We start from the raw sequence: 26,905 nt of genomic DNA on the forward strand, positions 1-26,905 counted from the left end.
TTCCCCCTTAACTTCCTGGCTGCCACTGAACCTTCTTGGCGGTTTCCAAAGTTCTTTTTTTTTCCCGAAATGTTCGCTATAGTTGGGAATCATAGTATGTAGCCTGTTCAGAATTCGCTTCTTTTCCCTTTAGTAATATCCATGCCTTGATGAATAAGGGCTGCCTATAAAACCCTATATGCAGGTGTGTGTGTGCGCGTGTGTGCGCGTGTGTGTGTGTTTTCCATGAATTCAGTTTTTAACCAGGATAAATGAAAAGACACACAAGTAAAAATATTCAAAAATCTTCTGGACATTTTCAAGTTAGCATTTGTAAGAGAGATAAAACCTAGATATATACATTTGTAGTATTCACCCTTTTTCCAAGTTCTTTAATGAAACCTGCCCATATCCCATTTATTGTACTTAGTGCTGGAAATGCAGAGTTCAGAATTACAGAGTACTTTAGTTTAAGGATCTCACAGAATCTTGGGGGGAAAAAGAGACATGATACAAAATAAGTATTAGGGAGTTACGATCCACTCCATTGATGGAGCAGAGAAAGCTTCACAAAACTAACAGCACTTGAATTGAACCTTGAAGAACCACCTGGAGGTTACAGGCAGATGATTTGAGCATAGTCATATACAAATTTATACTTCAAAAAGGTGAAGCATAGGCTGGTGTTGTGGAAATAAACTATAAAGATAGGTTGATCAGCTGGAGAATTGTTTTTATGTCCTGCTAATGAGCTTGAACTTTTTTGCATATTAGCCATAATCACTGAGTGATTGAAGCATAGGTGTGACGTGAATGAAGATTTTAGAAATATAATCTGTTTGTCTGTATGGAGGACAGTACAGAACACATAAATATGACACAACAAGAGACTAGGAAAGCCAATGGGACAATTCACATATAAAGGAGACTGATCTGAGATGTGGCAGTAGTAGTCAAGTGTGAGAGAAAGATTTGGAAAGTATTTAAAAAGTTGAATTCATAGGAAAATTACATCTAGTATTGCTTATCTTATGCTTATACCTCTTTTTAAAAGTTCATTAAGATCTATTTGATTTATGAAAATAATGGTACTACAAAGGAAGTATAAATAGATATACTACTGATTTTGTGTCACAAGGAAAACTTTTAGAATTATTTTTCTATATTCCCTAACCAGAGTCCTCAAAAAATGCTGTTTCAAAAAAATGTTATTTTTCTTTTTTAATGTACATTTGATAGGACTAGGTTTCTGTTTTATAGTTTTCAGATGTCAAATATAAGGAGGCATGTGTTTCTGCAAAAAAAAATAAATGAGACTTAAAAGAATCAAAGGGCTATTGTTTTGTAGCACAGTGTCCTAATGATTAACATGTGACATGTAATCAAAGGTTGGGATAGATCTAGAATAAAAGTAAATAAATTTCTCAAGCACTTCTCAGATAATCAATATTGGCGTATTCTCTTGGTACACGAGGATGAACAGAAGAGGTTAAATCTACAAGCATTAACTAATTAATTGTCTTTAATTAGCAATTTGGTTTTTCCACATGAGTAACTTTGTTGGAAAGTTATTGCCTTTTGTAACTGCAGGGTAACAATTTGGTAATAAGATGCTTTAAGAATAAATTGAGATATGGAGGTAATAGGTGTAATTATGATTAGAAATTAAGACAACAGCCAGGTGATTTACTATGGTAGCATTGATAACCTGAAAGCAGGCGGAAATAAACTGAGAGAACAGTTCAGATACTATTGTTGCCATTGTGGTTGTTGCTTATTGCCAGAATCATTGTGTGTGTGCGCCCGCGCGTGCGTGTATATGCAAATGTGCTCTTTTTCTCTTTTCATTTCAGCTATGACAGTGATAGCTGGTGCCCACCATTACCAGTACAAACATACTTGCATCAAGGCATGGAAGATGAACTGGAAGAAGACGATGACCGTGTCCCGACACCTCCTGTCCGAGGCGTGGCTTCGTCTCCTGCTATTTCCTTTGGGCAGCAATCCACCGCAACGCTCACTCCATCCCCACGGGAAGAGATGCAACCCATGCTGCAAGCTCACCTGGACGAGCTGACAAGGGCCTATCAGTTTGACATAGCAAAGCAAGCGTGGTAAATATCATCAGCCGGTCAGGGGGGCCTGGCTTTCAAAACATGGAGAGAGGAAATGTGATTTCCTATTAAATTCACAAGAGGTTTTCATGGAACTATACTGCTGAGGCTAGAAATGCTTTTGTACAACTTTTCAGTCATCTAGATAAGGAAATTGACTGAGGAAACATTACATAATTTGACCAAAGTTTCATAACTAGTTAGAGTGAATCGGAGCAAGAAGTTAGATCTGTTGAATTTCAGGTGAAGGTGCTTTTGGCTACACCAGAGTCTTTTCTAATTTATAGTTTAAATTTAATTAGCTTATCCTTAAACTCACTTCCAATACTATAATAAAAGACTCCTTTCTAGATTATTTAAGGTGCCTATAATTAATTCTGTATGTGGTTGTGAATATATAAATGTAAGCTTCTGCAAATCACATATGGTCAGTGTCAGTTATTTAAGACCTTCTTTGGGGTGAATTAAATGAGACAGGAAAAATTACAATATTAGTAACAGTAAGTGAATTAAAAAAAACAGAATAATTACAACTCCAAAATTGTTTTCTTTCTATTCAATCTAAAAACTTGCATAAGGTATAAATGGAAATCTACTTAGATGCCCTGTGAAAATACGACAGGAATACAAGTGGACCAATCCTCATTATTTTGTGTAGTTATTTTGTCATTTGCCCTCTCTTCTCGGCTTTTAAAATGATATCTTAATAATATACCTTTGATTATCTTCTGTTAATTTATACCATGTGCTTGAAATTAGAGTAAATTTTTATGACAGATTATTTGCTTCTTTTTCCTAGTTCTGGCTACTGAAATAAGTTGATAATAAGATAAATCTTATTCACAGTGTTAATGAATTTTTTAAATACAACTAAATACACAAAGATACACTAAAACCAGGAATATCACTTAAAGCTTATTACAAACATAAGGTCTTTTCTTAGAAATAGAGGTTCTTGAACTTTCACAATTATCAGATTTTTTAACAATCTACTTTTAAACAGTGTTATATTACATCAGACTGCTTTATAAAATAACACTTTTTCAGGTGAAGCTGGAAAATTTCCTTCAAGTGGACTTATGAAGCTGTGCAGTTTAGTTACTTAGCACAGATTCCAGCTCTGGGTTCTCAAATATGACTAAATTTGAAAATCACCTGGACAGCCTTAAACTATGTTGATACCCAGGCCCTGGTCTGGAGAGTCTAATGGCTTGCTGTGGTATTTGACTGAGGGGAGCCAGGTTGGGGCCACCACCACTTAGGAGTTGTATGACACTGGGCAACTTATTTAACGGTTCTGTGCTTCAGTTCACTAGAAACCCCACAAACTCACAGGAAGCTGTTACACTCAGTTCAGTGTATTATTGTGAAAAGATACAGATTAAAGTCAGCCAAGAAAAGAGATGCCTGGGGCAGAATCCAGACAGCTCCAAAGACACACTTCCAGTTGTCTTCTCCCAGCGGCAGTGTGCAAGGAGCGTTGCCCACCAGGGAACCTCACTTGAGCCCTGAGGTTCAGAGTCTTTATCGGGGCTGCCACACAGACATGGTGGACTTCCTGCATGGCTGACCTCGATCTCCAGCCCTTCCAGAAGGCAAGCTGATACCTTGTGACTCAAGGGTCCCACCGTAAGTCTCAATGCTAGACTTTCTGGAGGAGCTGAAGGCCTCCGAAAAAACACACAACAACAACCAAAGACATTTTTATCAGCCAGAACATTCTAGAGCTTAGAGATTACCTTCCTGGAGCACAGGGCAAAGGCCTGACGTCTCTTTAGGCAAGGAAAAGCTTATTACTATGCATCATAGTTTTGTAGGAATTAAATGAGTTTGCACTTGTGTGGCTCTGGTAAAGAAACTAGCTATATGACCGCTGATATTATTCAAATGGGCTTGGGTTTCCACCTGAATGGTTCACTGCTGTCTTCTACGCTTAGAGGAGGGCCCACTTCGTGCATGCTCCACAGACATTTCCTAACTGAGTTCACCTCCACCTGCTCCAAGTGCCCATAGAGCAGACCCTGCTTTCCCAGTATGTTTCTCTTCTGTCCAGCAATCCCAGAATGCCCTCGCTGACTCCCATGCAGGGATATGAGACACAAGGACATAAGACCTTGCCCTTCTGGAATGGAAATGCCTCTCGCCTGGGCTGCACATCAACATCACAGGAAAAACATTTACAAAATAGTCACTCCCAGGCTTAAACTCCAGGGATTCTGTTCACATTGACCCCTGACCTGCTCAGCATAGTGCCTGCCACGAGGAGATATTTATAATGTGTGTACCCTCTTTCTGCATTTCAGTATATCTCCTAATGCTGCCAAACTCAGAGTACAATTTCACCCCTTAATGTAGCTCTGGCCCATCAAGAGGTGTAAGCAGTGATGTAGGACGAGTGTGTTAGACTGTCTGGTCCTCCCCAGGAGCCAAGTGTCCACCCTTAAGGAGAATGAATTGTGTATATAAATGGCATCTTATATTCACTGGCTCCTGACTGGGCTCACTTCTTCCTTGATTCACAAACAGGATTCGAGGCCACACTTCCAGGAAGGTGTAATCGTCCACACTCAAGACTTATTGTAGAAATAGTTAGGGAACCAGCTGACTTTTCAAAGAAGGCTTTGTTATGAATTTCAAACAATCATGTGGGACCTCACAGTCCTGGTCTGTTAAATTAAAGATGTGGGCCTCATGATATACAGGTGGCTACTGGAGCTAACATATTAGGTTTGATTTTTAAACTGAAAGATCTAGATTCTAGAATCTTGTTAACATTGGAGTTGGCTACAAATTTAAGAATGCAGTTTCAAAAGGAATAGTAAGCAATGAAATATTTCCCTCAAAATGCAAATATTAAAATGATCTTACATCTTTAAATAAAAAAACTAACAGTAAAAATGCATAGCATTTGTTTTATATCTCCTTATATAGCAGATGTCTTTTAAATACTTTGTATAAAAAAAGACAGTGTGTCCAAGCATGCAGTATATTCACTCTTTAATGACAATAACAAATGCAGTGTGATTTCATTTAGCATTTCATGGTTTACAGGGGTAGGGAACCCTTTTCCTGACAAGAGCCATTTGGAATTTTATAATGGCATTAGCGGGCCATACAAAATTATCAACTTAAAAATTAGCCTACTATATTTGGTCAATCATTTAATTAACTCACCCCTAATGCTTTGGCAGGGCCAGATGATTTCAAGGGCCTTGTACAACCCAATGGGCTGGACATTCCCCACCCCTGATTTAGAAGAAACTCTTAAATACTCAAAAAGTAAACCAATTGGACCCCAGCATCCAGTTCTACATTTTACCAACCATGTGATTTGAAAAAATCATTTAATTGGACTTCACTTTAATAATGTTGAAAAGAGAGTTCTATCTGCTTCACAAGGTTGAGATGAAAGGTATTCATTCATTCAAAGGGTTTACTTATTGAGCACACCTGAGGGCCTAAACTCAGTGCTGAGAGGAGTCTCTTCTGCTTTCAGGTGCTTAGACTTCGGTGGGTGGGGCCGATGCACCAATAAGTAGCTAGAACACAAGGTGGTCATTCCTCCTCTAAACTGGTTTAAAGTGAAAACACCTGTCAGCCTGCATCGGGGCTGGTGCAGGATGAAAGCCTGTAGGGCAGGGACTGTGCTCAGGGTTGGGGACAGGGGCGTTGGTATTAGGCCTCTATGTGACATCTCTTCTTCCTAAGGGCCAGCAGGTCACATAGGTTACACAGGTTGAGTAGAACTCTGACACTAAGTTGGGAACAAAATTATCATATTCTTTTTGGACCAAAATACAGTGGGGCCTTGACTTATGAGTGTCCCGACTAACGAGTTTTTTGAGATACCAGCTGTCTCTTCGCCGATTTTTTGCATTGAGTTGATAGAGTAATTTGAGTTAACGAGCTCCTTAACGAGCTCGGTCTCGGAACGAATTAAACTCCTAAGTCAAGGCCCCATTGTACAGTCAACTTTATTTTTTAAGATATATTTTTATTGATTTTAGAGAGGAAGAGAGAGATAGAAACATCAATGATGAGAGGGAATCATTGATTGGCTGCCTCCTGCACACCCCCTACTGGGGACCGAGCCCGCAACCTGGGCATGTGCCCTTGACCGGAATCGAACCTGGGACCCTTGAGTCTGCAGGCTGATGCTCTATCCACTGAGCCGAACCGGCTAGAGCTACAGTCATCTTTAAATAGTTATTTGTGACAAATATGCCTATTCTCCTTTGGAAGATTTTTTATACTAAATAGTGCTGAATCTGTATTCTTTTTCTCTGTGGATCATCCTATAAATACCAATTGAAGGGTATTATAATCTAAATTGTTGTTGTGTTGGCAAGTTACGTATATGTAGCCCATTGCCTCCGCTGAAATGTAAGAAAGGAGTGTGAGCTTCAAAATTAGTCAAAGGAAAACAAGAAGAGAAAATTAGTTACCATAGCATGCTGTTTAATTCTAATTACAATTTTGTGGAATGCTAACAAATATATTTCATCCTATTTAAATTCTAGGCACATTCAAAGCAATAATCAACCTCCACAGCCCCCGGTTCCACCATTAGGTTACATGTCCGGAGCCTTGATTTCTGATTTGGAAACAGATGTTCCAGATGATGATGCTGATGATGAGGAGGAGGCTTTAGAAATCCCCAGGCCCTTGAGAGTGCTAGAGCAGACGCCCGGATCCAGTGTGGACAATCTGGATAGCTCTGTGACAGGTAACAGAACGAATTTATTAGGAATAACTGATCTATTTGTAACATTAAATGCATCAAAAATCAAATTCTTTTTATGTAAGATTTATTCCACTCCATTTATCTCAGTAACATTTTAAATAGGCCAATATTAAACACAGAACTCAAAAAGGATTTGAAAGTATTTTTGCTTTGCTGCAAAAATGATAAGAAAATTTCATGAATTTTAAAAAGCTTTAAATACATGAAAGAAAACTCAATTATACCCAGGGTTTTCATGAAAAGTTCACTCTACTGGAGAACCAAGTCTTTTATATAAAAACCTTGACTTTTGGAAATGATATATTTTATGTAACAGGAACGACATACAAAGTGAATGCAATCTTAATATGATTTTTGATATTTTACTCTGTAAAATCATTCATTGATGAAAAAAAGCAAGTGTTCAGAATAAGTATTTCTAAGGTTGCAGGGGTATTATTTTTAGAGTGAAGAAACTGTATAGAGAGATAAACCACACATTTATGCATTTCATATTGTTGGATCCAATAACTGCTTCTCTTAAGAAATGTATTGCTGTTTACTCCTCTGGCTTCCTCTTGCCTTGTTCACCGAGGGGAAGGTTGCAGGTGGTACTCTAGTAGGACGCTCTCAGTACTGAAGCCTATTTCCAAGGATTAAAATTTATCAAATTTTGTCAGAAAAATTTAAATTCTAATATATGCACAATGAATATGGAGAAAAGTAAAAACGTCTTTCTATTCAAGTAGGTACCATTTTTTACACACTTACTCACACACGTCTCTTGCATGAACATAAAGATGTAACTGCTAAATATGTAAGTTTGTCTTTGCTTGTCATTGGGTCTTCTCAAGCAATCACACAGGCATGTACAGTGGGGCCTTAACTTACGAGTATCCTAACTAAGGAGTTTGTTGAGATACCAGCTGTCTCTCAGCCGAGTTTTTGCATTGAGTTGACAGAGTAATTTGAGTTAACGAGCTCCTTAATGAGCTCCTTAACGAGCTGGGTCTCGGAACGAATTAAACTCGTAAGTCAAGGCCCCACTGTACATGCACATGGTAATGACCCTCAGGTAAATGTATGTAAGAACCAAAAATTATAGAAATCAGCATGCTAATGAATATTATTCTAACATGTTTATGTTTCCTTCAAACACATGGCTAGTTTAAGGGTGCTAAGTTATGTGGGCAATATGTTTTTAGTAGAGGATACTGATCTTACCAAAAATTACTGTGAGTTCTAAATTTGTGTGTGGTGTGAGCAAATTAGTCATTACTTTCACCTGAATTCTCTGTTAGAGATTTTCATTTTCATGAAATTAATGAAATAACAGTGATATTCCCTTCCCTGAAATTTTAAAGTCAACCAAAATGATATTCCAATTATACCATAGAGGTGGGCTTCTAAGCCTGTACATAAAATTATTCAGCCCTAACCGGTTTGGCTCAGTGGATAGAGCGTCGGCCTGAGGACTGAAGGGTCCCAGGTTCGATTCCGGTCAAGGGCATGTACCTTGGTTGCGGGCACATCCCCAGTAGGGGGTGTGCAGGAGGCAGCTGATCGATGTTTCTCTCTCATCGATGTTTCTAACTCTCTATACCTCTCCCTTCCTCTCTGTAAAAAAATCAATAAAAATATATATTTAAAATTATTCAGAATTGTGGATATATTATATTCCAACATCTGCTATGCTAAAGAATACCAGCAGTTAACAAGATATAGAGCCCATATTTATAAATAAATAAGTATATTAATTTCAAATATTTTCATAGCAACTAAGACATTTCTGAGGAATTTCTTAAATTTTGACATAAAGTTTCATAAATGGAAAAAGCAAAGAAAAATGGAAAATATCAGTATTTCCATATTTCATGAACTCGGTGTCTTAGTCTGGTCAGGCTGCTATAACAAAATACCATAGACTGATTGGCTTAAAGAGCAAACATTAATTTCTCACCATTCTGGAGGCTGGAAAGTCCAAGATCAAAGTGACAGCAGATTTAGCTCCTAGTGAGAACTCTCTTCATGATTCGCAGACGCTCTCTTCTTTCTGTACCCTCACATGGCAGTTAGAGAGCACTCTCTCTGGTCTTTTGTAAGGTCACTAATCCCATCAGGAGGACCTCACACTCGTGACTTCCTCTAAACCTAATTACCTCCAAAGGCCTCTCCTCCAAGTGCCATCACATTAAGGGTTAGGGCCTGAACATACACATTTTAGGGGGATACCAGCATTCAGTCTGTAAAATTCAGTAATGGAAAATGTATTTGCCAAATTGTTATGTCATTTAGAAATTCTCACAGCAAACACTTATTAAATGCCTAATTCTTCCAACCACTCAGCTAAGAATTGAGATTTAATAATGATATAATAATAATAACAACAATTTGCACGTATATAACCCTTAGTAAGTGAAAGGCACTTTTCTAAGCAGTGGCCTGTGTTTTTGTGTGGGCCTTAGTGAGCTAACAATATGTCTTACATTTTTAAATGGTTATAAGAAAATAAGAGCCCTAACCGGTTTGGCTCAGTGGATAGAGTGTCGGCCTGCGGACTGAAGGGTCCCAGGTTCGATTCCAGTCAAGGGCATGTACCTTGGCTGCAGGCACATCCCCAGTGGGGGGTGTGCAGGAGGCAGCCGATCGATGTTTCTCTCTCATCGATGTTTCTAACTCTCTATCCCTCTCCCTTCCTCTCTGTAAAAAAATCAATAAAATATATTTAAAAAAAAAGAAAATAAGAAACAATCAACAACAAAGACTATATGGCAGAGAAGGCAAAGCCTAAAATATTTAGTGCCTGTTACTTTATATAAAAAGTTTGCTGACCCTTGCTCTAAACTTTTAATATATATTAACTCATTTAATCATCATTTTATTTTTTATTTTCAGAATTGATAAACTACATACCTATATTTATTGAATTTATTGAGGCTACAACAGTTAATAATATAGGTTTCAGGTGTACAATTCTATAATACATCATCTGTATATTGTATTGTGAGTTCACTACCGAAGTCTAGTCTCCTTCCATCACCATTTATCCTCCTTTTACCCTCTTTGACTTGTCCTCAACCTCCCTTCCCTGTTTATTCTCTTTTTATAGAAAAGGAATTGAGTCACAGATGGGTTTAAAGTCCTTTTCAATGTCACACACTTGATAAGCTGTAGAAGAAGATTCAAAATCAGTCAGTCTTATGCTAAAGATAAGTTATCATAATCCCTGCTCTGGAAATGCCCAACTTTTTCTAATGTCTGGCTGTAGCATATTTAAGAGGAAAATTATTTTCCAGTCTATTACTTAACATCTCTCTCTCTCTCTCTCTCTCTCTCTCTCTCTCTCTTTCTCTCTCTCTCTTTCTCTCTCTCTCTGAAAAACATTAGTTCTTACCTTTATACACTAAATCAAGATAAAAAATAGTAATTTTTAGAAAAAAACTTATTTTTCTCATATTTATTTCTATATTCAAGAATAGTTACTCATTCTAACAAAATTAAACTCTATGAGCACTCTTTTAAAGAAATCACATTTTTATAATTTTAATTTATACTTAGAGTTTAAACCTGTTTGGTTGTAGAAAGTATAAAGATGTGTTGATCACAGCACAGCGCACTCTGGGGCTGGAAAGTGAACATGCAGGACTGTGTTAGTCTTCAGGAATATGCTTGAAATATTTCTTCGTAAACGCCAAACCCACATTTGGGTAACAGGATGGGAAGCCTTCGATACCTCTTTCTGTAACGTTTATGGTGGGAGTCCAGTGTAAGTGTTTCCTGAATTTAATGGCTCCACCACAGGCAAAAAGAAACAGAAGGCAATGGGAGAGGAGGCAGGAGGAAAATGTCCTAAACTCGGAGCCAAGATCGGAACTGCCACGTTGATCACAGAAAGTAACACTGAGAGCAACGAGTGCTGGGAAGGGAAATGGGAAAAAAAAGTTTCCTTCTCTGCTGGACCCCACAGAAATACCGCAGCTGAAAGGAAATTGTGACTCTATATTTTCTGTATTTTATGTCTTTTGAGGTTTTACTTGAACTCCCAAACCAGATCATTTTGAAATCAATAAAACCTGGCAGCCTCAACATCTTATTGGACCACACAGCTTTTAGAAAATTGGCCACTTAAATGTGTGACCTGACTCCTTGCTTTTGTTGCAAAAAATGTAAGAAAAATATTTCAATATTAGGGACATTTCAGAAATATTGCTAAAAGTAATTGTTGTTTTCTTAGACTACTTCCACAGCTTTGCTGTATTATAAAAGAAATTAAATATAAACTTCAAAACGTAACAGATAAAAGGGGAACATCATCTATTCAGTTTTTATCTGAATGGAACAAGTTAGCAGGTGTGAAATGTCCAAAGGAAGATATTTTATAATTACTTATTTTACTTTCTGTATGTATTACAGATATTTTTCTCTCTGAGAAATGTAGGTGGAATTGTTGCATGTTTACTTTTCTTTGAGTGAAAGAGGAACCTCTAAAGATTAGACATGTTTTCCTACATCTAGGTAGAGATCAATATTTGGATTCATTTGTCCAAAGACAATTATAACTGAAGATTTTATTTAATAGACTAGAGGCCTGGTGCACAAATTTGTGCACGAGTGGGATCTGGCCGGCCCGATCCCACATTGGGCTGTGCCAGTGGGGGGGAGGGGCCACAGGCAGTTGGCCAGCTGGCCCCGCCCCCAATCGGGGTGTTGGGGGCCAATTGGTGGCCAGGCCGGGGCAAGGGGGCTGATCAGGCTCCAGATCAGGCTGGTTGGCTGCCGCAGTTCGCGTCATAGCCATTGTTTGTTCTGGTTATTCTGGTTCTGCCATTCCGGGCACTGGGCTTTTATATATAGAGATAGTTAGACAGATTGTACTTAATAGGAAGATTTTCTGGATTAAATATTGACTGAAAAAAATGGGGGATAGCCAGTTTTTGTATCTCATAAAAATGGTAATGCAACAATTAGCAGGGTGATATTATAAAGCACAGACTACTCTAGCATATTGGATCTAAGGATAAGCATTTATCAGCAAGCAAGGATTTAGCATAAAACGACATGTAAATGAATTGATGACTGATCATAAATTAATTTTAGTGCTGAGCTGTAATAGAGACACAGCAAGATACCACTTTATCATGGTATTTTACTGCTCAGTGACATTTGAGCAACAACTTAATGTCCTGTATGCAGTTCTTTAACAGCTGGAATAAATATGAGGGGTTATTTTCTGTTTTTTGTTTCTTTTTTGCCTTTCAGCAATTTTGAACCTGAGGTATTTGGAAAGATTGACAATGTAAACACAGATAAATTTGGCTATGTGGCATAAATTAATTTTTCATTAAAGTTTAAATATGTATTATGTTTGGGGCTATAACATGTCAAGTTGCTATGGATTGGTTGTAATTTGTAAACATTCTCCACCTGAGTTGTTTCACTTAGAATCATTTTAATTTTTATATTTACATTAACATTTATAAAGAAAACCAATTATGCTTGCTTTCTAATTCATGAATCAATGTTTTTATTTTCTTCCAATAGTTGTCTCTTTTTTTTTCTTTTTGCTAGTTCATATAAATCTTCAGGCCATTTTTGATGTTTAAATCTAAAGAATGGGAAAGAATGGCAACCACAGGGAGGTGAAATCCCCGTGGCTCACATCTCTTCAATTCTGAAATTATCTACTTCATTTCTTTGCTCTTACAGAGAATAAGAACTACTTCATTTCCTCACTCTTACAGAGAATAAGAAGGAAAGAATAGCTGGTGTTCTTTCTATTTTCACAAACACTCAAACCCATGTCTTCCATGCTACTCTCTCTTCCCAAGAAAGGGAACAAAATCAGGGAAAACTTCATGAGTAACTGGAATTTCTGAGCACATGGCAAGGAGTATTAACACTGAGATAAATTCAGAGCAAGAACACAGAGACAGGAAAGTAGTTGCTTTGTTTAGGGTTTGGCAAATTTGTACATGGAAATCCTCATATAGAGAGACTCACTGTCGTGGGGAGATAAACAGGGGTTTATTGAAAAAGACAAACTAAAATTTATGTTAAGAGATCTCAGAAGGTGGCATTTTTTAGTGACACTGCTGTGGTGAAGGATTTTTCCTAAGTTTTACATGTTCAGAGACTAAATTTGTCAAAATGCTAAATCTTTGGAGTAGAACCACACAGCAAGCCAACTTGAACAACAAAAAACACCAACCAACCACCAAACAAAAACAGACCCAACTATAGTGGAGAAAGAAAAATTTTTAAAAAGAGGGGAGAGGGCTTTGTACATTAAGATGAGTGAGTATGGATAGAAAAGTCAGAAGAAAATGTAAATTGCTACTTAATGTAACATTGTTGTCTTAATTTGAATAAGATACTAGTAAATATCAATATTCAAGTTATCAAATCATAGTCAAGATATATATATATATTAGGGGTCCAATGCACAAATTCGTTCACCTTAAAAGGAACTGTGGACCGTGAGCTGCAGAGGGCATAGGGGCAGGTCTCAGACCACCCTCTGTACCCCCGCCTGGCCCCTACCACTACAGCCCCTGGTCCTCTGTCTGCCAGCAGCCCCAATTCCACTGCCGCCGCTCCCACATGCTGCCGGGCACCAGCCCCGTTTGCACCCACTGACGGCGCGGAGCGATTGAGTCCAGCAGCGGGTCCAGTGGGGCTGGCACCGTCAGCAAGTGTGAGCGGTGGCTGCTGCCCCCATCACCCCTCAGGAGCAGGGGGAGGTGGAGAAGCCCTGAGGGAGGGCTGGCAGCCACCACATGCACCCACTGATGGCACCAAGTGATTGGGGCCAATGCTGGGTGCCGGCAGCGGGTGCAAGTGGGGCTGGCACTGACAGCAGGTGTGAGCGCTGGGCAGGACCACAGTGCACGAGAGCAAAGAATTTTCAGTAACCACCAGAGGCTTGCCCCAATGACAGCAACAGTGCCCCACCTTGGTCTGCCGTCCCTGCTCACCTGCTCCACCATCTTGCCTCAGCTGACGCCTGCCATGTTCCGTTCTCTGCCGCCTGCTGCCGACACCTGCCATGTTCCGCATGTGCCCCCTGGTGGTCAGTGCACATCATGATAACTGGTTGTTCTACAGTTTGATCTATTTGCATATTAGCCTATTATTATATAGGACAGTGATGGCAAACCTTTTGAGCTTGGCGTGTCAGCATTTTGAAAAACCCTAACTTAACTCTGGTGCTGTGTCACATATAGAAATTTTTTGATATTTGCAACCATAGTAAAACAAAGACTTATATTTTTGATATTTATTTTATATATTTAAATGCCATTTAACAAAGAAAAATCAACCAAAAAAATGAGTTCGCGTGTCACCTCTGACACACTTGTCATAGCTTCGCCATCACTGATATAGGATGTTTTTTCATCTTTTAGGTAATTACAACACTGCTTTTTCCATTGTCCAAGTAATTGACAAGAGTTGACTACATTGTATTTCTTATTTAATGTTTTCTAGGAGTTCCTATAAGCACATTCTTTCTGTAACTAAAATAAGGTAATTGCTAGGAAATTACACATGGAATAGAATCAGAAATAGAATTTATAGTGAATAATGAAAATGTTGAAGATATTTATTTAATATTCTTGATGTTTATTGAAATGTCTACTGTGCAATGTTCCTGTATAAGAGATATAAAAATGAATGAGACATTTTCTAGAAGAGGAAACATATATGCAGCAAACTGTAGTTTGTAGAGACTGTTGTGCTACTGTGTGAATACTGTTTGAAAAACACAGGAGGCAGAGAGATTGATTCTCCTTTATACAGGGTTGAAGGAGAGGTGGAATCAGGGTGAGAAAAGAGATGATATTGATTTGGACTTTAAAGTTTCACAGTGGTTAATAGAGTCAGTTACAATCCAGAGGTGTGTGAGTAATGTTATATGGGTGAGGCAATAGGACTACACAGGCTGTAAGAGGAAATGGGGCTGGAGAGGTAGGCTGGGCTCAATACTGAAGAATCTCAAATACCTAGTTTGGTGTTTGGATGTGGCATTGGCAAACTAGGTGAGCCTTTGAGTGTGATAAATGTTTCAGAAAATTAATTCAGGGACAATGAGGAAAATAGAGGGACTAGAAGAAAATCAGTTGGGAATGAAATTGAAGATGTACAAAAGGAGATGCTTGTTTGGAGAGTGAGTTTCAGATAGCTGACACAGATGTGTTCACAGATGTGGCGTAGACATTTAGAAACATGGAAAACAGAACATAGAAGGGACTGGCCTGAGCTTTCATGGGTTTCAAAACTATCCTCGGTTCTAGGGTTTCAAATTCTTTTGTGATCACTGACTGAATCGCTTTGATATGTTTCTTATCTACTGTAACATTATATTGCAAAGCCTATTGCATCATTTCTCCTTTCATTTTGGACTGTTGGTCCTTGACTTGTGATTATTAACTCAGAAATGGTTCTCTTGGAGAAGGCTCAGTTGCTGGTGTTATCTCGGCTTCCTTTCAGTGGCCTGTGTCAAGGGAATTTGTTTTGAAAGTAAAAAGTGTATCTCTGTGCTTTTGGCAAATAGAATCAAAACTCTATCTTTTTCTGCTACACTTAACACCCTTTTAACTTCTCAAATCCGTCTAACCTCTTCGGTTTCTGTTTTCTCTGTCTCGAAAGTGCATGAACCCGTGTGATTGTATCCTGGCACCTTTACTAAAAAAAGTACAAATGCTTCATCATGGCAACACTCCTAACTATACTTTTGTCTCTTAAATATTGGAGAAAAGCAGAAAAATATATGGCACTTGACTTTAATGTCTTGTATATAAATATGTGTTTGGTTTATTTAGAAACCTTAAGTTAGTGTTCCGTAAATATTTAGTTCTTCCTTTTTAAAAAATTTTGAATAAGCAACATTTGGTACTTTATTGTGTTATAAATTAATGGTATACCAACTGAAATAAAAATGATAATATTAATTGTATTATGTAATAGATTCATGTTTTGATGTGTTTAGTCTAAGAAAAATACATAAAATTGTAAATGACTTGATAAAAACTAAGAATAAAGGTTATTTCTCAGTATTTTCATATCTTTGCAGCTCTTTACACATAAAGCTGAATTTTTTCCTCTATTGCCATGTTGCATTTTACAGAATTCCAGTGATATTCTTCATAATGGTTAACTTTCTAAAATAAAAATTAGTACTAAAGAGAAAACTAAAGTTCTTAATTAAAAAGCAGAAAAGTATACTGAGTTTTGAAATTAATAGGACTTTCCAAAGATACATATTTCTTATTTTCTAAGTCTATTTGCTCTGGTATTATTTATAAATGTTTTTGTTTATGAATGTTCACTAATTTTTCTGCATAATTAAGTTTTTACCTTAAAATCTTGAAATAATTCTAACCCTTCTATAGTGTACAAGTGTAGATTTCAGGCAAATTATCATTAGAGGTTGCATTAAATTAAAAATATATTCACACTATTTCTTCAACTGAGTCCTTGATGTTTACTTTAAATACACTATAATTTAGTTCATCAAAAGTGATCTTCTCTGAATTGTAGACTTAAAGTATACATGGCAATTCTTTCCTGGAAAATGACCATGTATAATAATTTTAACAATGTAAGAATGGAACCATGTGGAACATGTTTTTTCATGTGTTGCAAACAGATACAGGTTTTAAATGAGCCTCATTCTTCTGCAGTGGGAATACTTAAAACATGGGTGATGCTTGCATGTGGCTAAAGAAGTCAGATGATACCAGATTTATGTCAAGGAAGACAGGAGTTGAGGAAGCCAGCTTGTTCATTCGCGTAGTGTGTGTGCAGATGAGCTCTCCAGTATCTACAACTCACTAGACAACATTTGTTTTTAGGTTCAATGGTAAATGGATGGGGCTCTGCATCTGATGAGGATCGTAACTTTTCTAGTCATAGATCTAGCGTAGGTAGCTCCTCAGATGGCTCCATCTTTGCCAGCGGCAGTTTTGCACAAGCTCTGGTGGCAGCAGCAGATAAAGCTGGCTTTAGGCTGGATGGAACCAGCCTTACAAGAACAGGTTGGTAGACTCAGACTCTGGGTCAACACTCTGCATGACAGAATCTTGTCCTTTGGACACTGAGCTCTTCTTCTGTCCTTTCTCCTCAGTGAGTCTGATTGAAGGGATTTCTTTAGTATGCATGACCACAGTTTGGATGCTTAATTACCAGAACTCTCTTCTGATGCTAGTTTTGCAGAGCCAAGAATAGGCTCCTACTCATCACTTTCCAACCTTTATTTCCCTTTCCCTTCACGGTTCTGCTGATTAATTGGGATATGCTTCCTTTTTATATTACAGCAAAGCTGTAACTAAGATTGCCATTAAATTTTCAATAACTCACACTTTGCAAAATTCTCACAGAATCAATAATGTACCCAGTGATTAAAATTATTCAGCTTTTATCTTCATTACTTTCCTTTGCCCCATTTCTTTCTGCAAATGCCTTTTCTGGGAAGGCTTTCTCAGCATGGGGTGAATTGGTCTAAGGCTGTCAGTCTAACAATTCAAAGGGCTGGTGGTATTATTACTTATTTGGCTGTTAAAATGTTAATCCAATAGCATTGTTGTTGTTTTTAAGGATGCTAATAAAAGATACATCCACTGCATTTGCAAGTTGAAAAAAATTATGACTATATGTGTGTTGGTTTTTAATATAATCTACTTTTGGTTTCTGATAATAATAAGTAATAATATAAAAGACCAATTATATAACCTTTCATATAGCTGATCATCCCCCCAAATAACTGTGGGATTCACTCTAATAATAGGTCAGTAATTTGTCATTTGTTTTACTGAAACAAAATAACTTTGGCATGATGCATGTTATTACATGACTATCTATACGTCTTAAATGAATATATAATAAGGTCCTAATATATAAATTAAACTTAGCTACCTTACAAAAAACTAATAAAATTCTAAATCCATTTTTCAAATCTTAATAGTACCCAAATAATAAAGTAAAAATGATTTTGACCTTGCACTAAATTCTCAGGTTATAAAAATGAGTCTTGGAAATTGTCTTTGAAATATATCAAGACTATTTCCTTTGAGTATGCATTAGGTATCTTTGAATGAAATAAAAAGATTATCCAAGCATTGCAGAGGTTTATTTTTTATATAGCATCTGTACTAAAATATGTTGTAATGTAATGGTTATTTGAATTTTCTTGCTTTATAAGGCAGTAAGTCAGAAACTTTATGTTGCCTGAGTGATTTTTGTGGCAGAGCTATAACCAGAGCAGTGAGAAAGTACAAGGAAACTAATAATTAGAAGGCTAAGTACATTTCTTGCATGTATGCTAATAGCTAATAAAACATTAAGCAGTATTATCTCACACTGACTTAAAAATATAACTACATTAACTAAATTTTATGCAACAATTTTGTATAAAATTAAACATGCACAAGAGAATATATATATGCACATAAGCCAACCCTATCTTACCATAATATTAAAATTAAAAGATGTTAAAAACGGATAGCTAACCTTTTCCCAGAGTAAATTTCCCTACACATGTACACTAAGCCACAAGAAAAGGGCATAGCACATTTCATTTATCAATGAGAATTTGGAGTCTGCTCAGGTACAATATTATCCATTAAAAACACCCATTGTACTGTGGATATACAAGGTAGTTTTAACCTGCTCTCTATCCTGTACTATACACTAACGTTATTGAGTTTCTGCTCAAAGAAGTACAATTCATCATGTATGTGTATGGGAAGTAAGGTCAATTTAATATATGTTTCTGAGCAGATCTTTCATGTGAAATTTTAGATGTGATTACAATAGGACATTTTTCTGTACTCAAAGAGAGTTTGTGGGACTCAAGGGTGAAATTTGATTAAGCAAATAAGACAGCACATATTTATTTCCGCTTCTTTAATTTTAAGAAATAAAAGCTGCATGAATTTGCAAATACCTATGAAAATATTGCTAAGATTATCAAGGTTAAATAAAAATACAATCACATAAGATCATGTGGATTTGTTTTATATTTATTTGTTTTAATTTTTCAGTGGGTAGAATGTTGGTTATTAAAAATTGGTCAAGACAAATGCAGCAAGGCACACATTTTTCTATGGAGATGCACCAGCATCTGGAATCTCCAAATAGCATCTCCAGGCAGGTTAACAATTTAGAAAGAGCAAAAAATACAAGACAGTCAGAATCAGTGTCTTAAAATAACATTCTCCATATCTCCTTCCCTTTGTTTTTTGTTTGTTTGTTTGTTTGTTTTTAGGCAAAGCCTTTACCTCTTCTCAAAGGCCTCGACCAACTAGCCCATTTTCTACTGACAGTAACACCAGTGCAGCCCTGAGTCAAAGTCAGAGGCCTAGGCCAACTAAAAAACACAAGGGAGGGCGAATGGACCAACAACCATCATTGCCTCATCGAAGGGAAGGAATGACAGATGGTAGGTTTGATTCCTTCTCTCCTGTCTCCTCGCTGAAGAGCTATGCCGTGTGCCATCACTGATTGAGTTTAAAGTAGCTATGGTAGATTAGGCATCCCTCATTATATATCAAGGCAAAAGACCTGGAAATGTGGTCTTGTTTAAATTCAACACCCTCTTTTTTTTAACAATCTGGAATTATTTATATATTACCAAGCCCAAAGAAGTAGATGCCATACTACTTTTCAATGTTGATTTTTTCTACCATTCTGGCATTACCCATTAATGCTTTATAGTGAATATTCTCTTATAAGCTTAGGGGAAAAACATCAGTAGCATGTGCATTTGCCATGTTGTTGGAACATTTCTATATTAAGGTAAGCTACTTTAGATTATTTTACTTCTGAAAAAGACTATGATTTGCAATTTAGGAGTTTTTTAGTTTTGTGAATTTTAGGACTTAAAGCATGCTGCAGATTACCCAGTGGATGGGTCAGCAAACTTTTTCTGAAAAGTCCAGCTAATATATATTTTTTTGGCTTTACCAGGCCATATAGTCTTCTGTTACAACTGCTCACCCTGACATAGATGCCCTGTTGCAGCCAAAGAAAAAAGTTACTGAATTGATGTGACTGATTTTAAATAAACTTTACTGACAAAAGAGGAAGTGGCTAAATTTGTACAATGGCCCATAGTTTGCATCTATTTTTGAGTATTTGCTTAACCACTGCTAGTTTCAAGGAACACAATGGAAAATGTCCTTGTTCTTTAATGAGTAATGCATGAGGTCTGCAAAGCAGGAAGTATTTCCCATATATTCAACTTAATTCTCATATTTTAAAATAGGAATAAAAATATTCATTTTAAAGTTTTATTCTCAGGAATATGTATGATTTATTATACTTAGTGTAATGTTGAACCCAAAGGTAAATTTCTTCCTTCTTCTCAACACTACTCCCTAAAAAGCACATAAACTTTGTCATGAGATAGTTTTACTAAACACAAAAAAGGATAACTCTAGCTAGGCTGCACATCAGACCATCTGGGGAGCTCTTAAAATATATCCCAGAGATTTTGATTTAATTCTTCTGGGATGAAAAGCAGCTATGAGTATTTTTAAAGCTCCACAGGTGAATCCAATATGCAGTAGGCTTTGAGAAGCTATGACCAAGTCCTTAGCATTAATTATAGGACTGAATAAGGCTTAGCTGGAAAAGAAGTACTTATTCTTTATTAGTTTTGGTGGGGGAAGGGGTGTCTGACAGCAATTTTTGTGCTTTCTATTGTCATCTTATAATGTTAAGATTTTAAAGCTAAACATAACTTGTTTTAAGAGCTTTCAGGTTTACTTATCTATCTACTTTGATTTCATTGGAAAATATTTCTATGGAATCTGAGGGTAGGGGTACAATTGAGATTTTGATTCTCTATAAATGGATATCCTGTGGTGAGGAAAAATGCTCACGGACTGCCTTTCTACCTCAGATGTTCTGAAGATTAGTTGAGTGCTCAAAGCAGCCTATAGTGTTGATCTTATTCCCTCTGAATAAGAAGGATTACTCTAACTGACATGCTAGTTATAAATCTCAGAATTTGTGTCATTTTTCTGCTATGAATGTTATGGAAATAGAAAAAAATCCAAGTATATGGTTTTTTCTGTGACTTTTTCAAATTGTTTGAAGACCACATCCAGAATATGTGGAAGATACAATATAAATCAAGAAAATAGAGATCTCTCTTCTTTCTTCCTAGAACACTTTTCTTGCAAGCTTTTTTAGAATGTCTGGTTAAAGAAAACTATCTCCTAGTTAAAGCATGCTCAATATATGGCTTAGCTTTTTAAGAAACAAATAGCTCCCTAAATTTTCAAATTTGTCAGCATTCCAAAAAGGGGTTATTGATTATGTGTTCTTAGTGAATACTTTTTAGAAGTAGTGATATTGAAAAGGAAATATTGGCTCACATGTCTTCCCAAGTGTTTGACCCAGCGACATTTTAGTTATGATACAGGGACATTTATTTTGTATGACATTCCACAGATTATCCTGAAGGATATTGGTATTTCACAACTAATGTATATATAATAGCATTTATATGCTATGAATCCATGTATCAGTAATAATTTCATAATATCTAATCTAATAAAAGAGAAACATGCAAATTGACCATACCTCTGCTACACTCACAAGCCACGCCCACAAGCCAATCAGGAGCAAATATGTAAATTAACCCGACTAAGATGGCGGCGGCCATGGAGGTGGAGTGTTGCCCTCAGCAATGGAAGAAGCCAAGCTTCCCGCCTGCCCTGCCGGCCCTGAGCTCTGCTCAAGGCTACAAAGTTTCAATTATAGAAGATAAATAAATCCCAAATACCTGCTTCCAGCCGCCGTGGCCTCCTCTCAAGGAGGGGCTGAGAGCCTTGGTTGCCAGGGGCAACCCAGGCTTCCAGGACCTGGGCTCCACTCAAGGCTACAAAGTTTCAATTATAGAAGTTAAATAAATCCCAGATACTTGCTTCCAGTTCACAGCTGTGGCCAGCCTGAAAACAGCCATCAGCCCCTCACCCAGGTTGGCCAAGCACCCCAGTAGGGCTCCCCACACTGAAAGGGCCGTGGCCAGCCTGAAATCAGCCCTCAGCCCCTCACCCAGGCTGGCCAAACCCTCATGGGGTGAGGGTCCCCACTGGGGGGCTTGACCAGCCTGAAAATGGCCCTCAGCCCCTCACCCAGGCTTGCCAGGCACCCCAGCTGAACCCCCACCCTGATCCGGGACACCCTTCAGGGCAAACCAGCCAGTCCGCACCCGTGCACCTGGCCTCTATCCTATATAATAAAAGGGTAATATGCAAATTGACCCTAACAGCAGAATGACAGGGAATGACTTGTCACTATGACGCACACTGACCACCAGGGTGCAGAGGCTCAATGCAGGGGCTGCCCCGTGGTGGTCAGTGTGCTCCCACAGGGGGAGCTCTGCTCAGCCACAAGCCAGGCTGACGGCTGCCAGTACAGAGGTGGTGGTGGGAGCCTCTCCTGCCTCCTCAGCAGCGCTAAGGATGTCCAACTGCAGCTTAGGCCTGCTCTCTGCTGGCAAGTGGACATCCCCTGAGGGCTGCTGGGCTGCCAGAGGGATGTTTGATTGCCAGCTTAGGCCTGTTCCCCTGGGGAGCAGGCCTAAGTCAGCAGGTTGACATCCTCCGAAGGGTCCCAGACTGCAAAAGAGCACAGGCCAGGCTGAGGGTCCCCCCTGAGTGCACAAATTTTTGTGCACTGGGCCTTTAGTTTGTATATAAAACCCAACTGTCCTTTTTGGAAAGGTTAGTGTTTAGTAGCACTTAGCATATAGATATTTTATACTAAAATGTTTGCATTATTTACAATAGTGTTTTATGAGAATATTCATCAGAGTAATTATTGCTACCTGCTATGCCAAACAACTTACATTCTTCAGTGGCTTGGCACAGTAAAAGTTTGTTTCTCCCAGACCCAATGATTTTATAAAGGTCACATGGCTCTCCTCTAAGTAGTAATGTAAGGATGAATGCTTCTTCAATGTTGGGACACCATTATTTTTAAGATGGGACCTTTATGGTTTCTGAGTGAGAAGAAGACAGAACATGGGTTATTCACTTGGGAGGTTCCATGGTCAGGCCAGCAAGTGGCACATATAACTTCTCTTATTTCTTGGGCAAGGACTTTGTCACATGGCATCAAGCTAACTACTAGATTGGTGAAGCAATATTTCTTTGTGTTCAGTAAGAGTAATTGGGAATGGTGGGAAATGTCAGTCTCCATTCCAAAGGCTATGCAAACACCCACACACATATTGAGTGTTCTTCTCCCTTGAATAAAGTCTATCCTAAGCTGGCATTGTTCAATTCAAATGTTCTATTTCATTTGCATAAGCTCAAGAATACCCTATAAAGCCAACACCTGGACCACTGCTGAACAAAAAAGGTAGAGAAGGTAGTTCTCTCTTCAACCTTTCTTCCTAGATCATCTCCTTCCAGCCTGTTCACCACTCATTCCAAATACCCCTTTCAGATAAGGGGCTCTTTCACAGACTGGCTTTGACAATTGAGAAAATTTCTTTATTTATTAAACTATTCATTCAAATATTTATTAAGTTCATATCAAATGATAGGCAAACAAAGAAAATGCCCTGCCCTTCTGGAACTTGTATTCTGATGGGAGAAGATAGATAATTTCAACATAACTGCCCTCTAGGTGAAAATAAAAATTTTAAAGTGTATGTAAAATGGTAGTAAGTGTCATCGAGAAAAAATATACAAAGATAGGGGGGCAACTTTTAAGTAGAGGGCTCAGAAAAGATCTTACCGAGATGACATTTGAGAAAACATTGGAAGATTATAAGGGAAAGAGCAATGCTTATATGGGGTGGGGGGAGTCATTTCAGAAAATGAAAACAGTAAGTGAAAGCCTTATGCTTATTTGATTAAAAGCAGCGAGAGCAACAAAATAGAATACAAAGTCAGACAAGTCAACTAGGGCCAGAATTTGTAGGACCCTTAAGCTTCTATAAGGACCTTGGCTCTTACTTTGAATGGGAAAACCCTGGAGGTGCATGCAAGTGGGTGTGTGTGCATGTGCATGTGCATATTAAGGCAAGCGGAGTGACATGATCTTACTTTTGTCTTTATAAAATAGTCACTCTGGCTGTTTTGTTGAGGTAGGCTGAATGTGCTTCTATGTGGAAATGCAGAAACCACATAGGAGGTTATAGGAGTTATATAGGGAGTAGATGATAGTGATTCACACTATGGTAGAATCAGTGGAAGCAATGATAAAGGTTGAATTCTGGATATAGTCTGCAGATAGAGTCCACAGAATTTGTGAATAAATTAACATAGGCTGTTAAGCAGGGAGGTCAAAGATTACACCAAAGTTTTGGTAAACTTATAGAATGGAATAGCTACTAATTGAGATGAGGAACACTGCAGAGGGAGCATGAATTGTAGAGGAAGATCTAGAGCTCAGGTTGGGTATATGAAATTTGAGAAGCCTTCTAAACATATAAGTCTAACTATTCAGTGTGGACTTGGTTATCTGAGTTGGGAGTTCATGGGAGGAGAGATCCAGGCTGTAGATATGTAATTTTTCCATGTCTCCTTTTTTTTTTCTAAGAGAGAGAGAGAGAGAGAGAGAGAGAGAGAGAGAGAGAGAAATACTGGCATATATATCATTGGTCTGCTGTACTGCTATGTGCCAAACAATAGCAAATCTTTAGTAGGCCAGTAAGAGACTCTTTAGCAAATTGATTCTGTTAAAATGAATCAACATAGACATGAATAATAAAATTAATTTAAGTACATATATTTGATTACATACTTTTATTTTTTCCACAGCCATTCTCACTTCTATCTTTTTTCCACTTTTTTTTTATTTCAATGTGTATGAAATGCTCTTTCTTTTTAGGATATACAAACTCCAAGGGTTTTAATGATGTAGCTGTATAATTTCAGGTTAAATTAAATAGTGATCAGAATTTTAGCTAACATAAGCAGATTCCATCAAGCCATTTAAAAAATTAAACTGCTCTGATAGAGAATAAAAATCAATGACAAAATATGTTGTTTTGGAAGAAATTACAATAATTTCTCTCCCACTGGCAGTCTTAAATCCAATAACTCAAAGGATATAATGAATTAGAATTTATAATAATACATACTGAAGGAAGTCAGCTTTGAAATCAAAAGAAACACCAAACTCTTTGGTGGATTATTTAACAAACAGATATCTCAATATTAGATTAGCTCTTCCTTTTTGGAAGCAAGATTCTAAATGCAACTTGATTCTCCCAGACAGAAACTCTGTCCCCTCAATAATTAGTATTCATCATCTAACAAGAGGAAATGCATGAGAAATAAAAGCTCTGCTCCAACGTGGGAACTTCCTGAGCAGATGCTGCGGAGACCATTGCTATCAGTTCAACAAAGGACAATATCACTTTCCTCATAAAGAAAGTATAACGTTTCTTAAGAAAGTCTTTACAAGGAGCAGCTTAGATTTCCTTAAGGAAGCTACCTATGGTCCAAAAAAATTATACCTTACCCTTTTAATTTTACAAATAATACTATTAGAAACAAGAGCACAATTACAAAATTGTATGGGTATTAATTACCTATATTATATACATTATCCTCTATAATAAAATAAATATGTATATTATATATGATATTTGGTCTTTATGGGCAAATAATATTATTGATATTCTAAGGATGAAAAAATTTTTAATGGGATGCCAGAAGAAAATAATCCATAGAATATTAAAAATGTTTAGATTTCAATTACTTCAATGAAGTAATTTCAGCACTAGTATGACTAGTATAACAGAACTAGTACAGTACTTAAAGAAATATGAAAGAAGGTTTATGATGTCACAACTGAAGACACTAAAAATATAAAAGTAATGACAATCTAAAGAGCTAATAAAAAGACAATAAAAAATTAGCCAAGTCTTTGAACTTTTAATTTTTTCATATCTAATATGTAATTTAAAGAACTTTTCTGAAAAATTATCTATTCCACTATATCTCAAATTTTCATGATACAGTGTCTACTCTAGTACCATGAAGCATATTCTATCTGTGCCTTGAACACTGGTTATTACTTATTAAAATTAATACATTGGAAGAGTATAACATATTAGTTGTAACTCATTAGTTAACTCATGAAATGAATAGCTAGCATTGGTTGTCAGGCAGAATGTTAATTGCATTTCATAAGTGTTAGCTTAAACCTTTTGTTGCTAAATGTGCCACATACATGAGTAAAGGCAGTCATATGTTGCATATGATACCGCATAGAGTTCTTAATTTCCCAAGGGCAAAATTTCCTATGGAGATTGGCAGGACAGCATTTATTCTTCCCAGAGCCTTTTATTAACACAGCTGCTAGAATTTCTAGTCATTTTGTGTCATGGTATTTCTACTCTGGGAAGTGGGGGTGAACAATGGATTAAATATGGAGAAATCATAAACTGCCCTTTGCACCTTAAATGTTAGCCTCAATGTGCAATTGAAAACATTTTACACATATAATAGTTGAATAAAGTCATTTGATTTTATTTCAAAGACACTGTGATCAAAAGATAGCAATGAGATCAATAATATGCATTTGGATGTAAACAATTTGCCTTTTTCCCCCCCAAAAAATATTTTTTGCATGGGTGATACTTTTAACAGGGCAGGGTTTTTTTTTTTCTTCATCTTGAACTAAAACCTGTATTTTTTTCATTAAATTTTAGTCCATTCTAAACATTATTCAAAATTTTTAGATCTTCCACCACCACCAGACCCCCCTCCAGGTCAGGGTATAAGGCAACAAATAGGCCCGAGCCAGCATGTTGGTAACGTGGAAAACTCAACAGAGAGAAAAGGAAGCTCTCTGGAGAGACAACAAGCATCCAACTTAGAAGACACAAAGAGCTCATTGGATTGTCCAGCTAGAACGTCCCTAGAGTGGCAGCGACAAACGCAGGAATGGATTAACTCCACAGAACGCCAAGAAGACATACGGAAAGCCCTACACAAACAAGGTGTTGGACCAGGTGTGTTCTGCACAGTCCCAACAAAGTGTGGACTTTTACCATTTTTTTCCTACCAGGTATTTTAGAAATGACAGTTGTTTAAGGCTTCTGAAATGCATTTGCCTT

At 37.4% G+C, this 26,905-nt stretch overlaps 1 protein-coding gene across 4 annotated transcripts in view; it reads left to right on the top strand.

The window, feature by feature from the left end:
• ROBO2 (roundabout guidance receptor 2) overlaps positions 1-26,905 on the top strand; it is a 659,470-nt gene that overhangs the window by 627,159 nt on the left and 5,406 nt on the right. For 3 of the 4 annotated variants that reach the window (XM_006093706.3, XM_006093705.3, XM_023758055.1), the window contains 3 exons: positions 1,833-2,093; positions 6,614-6,819; positions 19,079-19,252. In XM_006093706.3, coding sequence (XP_006093768.1) covers positions 1,833-2,093; positions 6,614-6,819; positions 19,079-19,252 — 641 coding nt within the window. Of the gene's footprint in view, positions 1-1,832; positions 2,094-6,613; positions 6,820-16,667; positions 16,851-19,078; positions 19,253-26,905 lie in introns of all 4 variants that reach the window. The other variant, XM_023758054.1, reaches the window with a different exon arrangement.

This window comes from Myotis lucifugus, unplaced genomic scaffold (assembly GCF_000147115.1).
Source record: "Myotis lucifugus unplaced genomic scaffold, Myoluc2.0 scaffold_120, whole genome shotgun sequence".
Lineage (NCBI taxonomy): Eukaryota > Metazoa > Chordata > Mammalia > Chiroptera > Vespertilionidae > Myotis > Myotis lucifugus.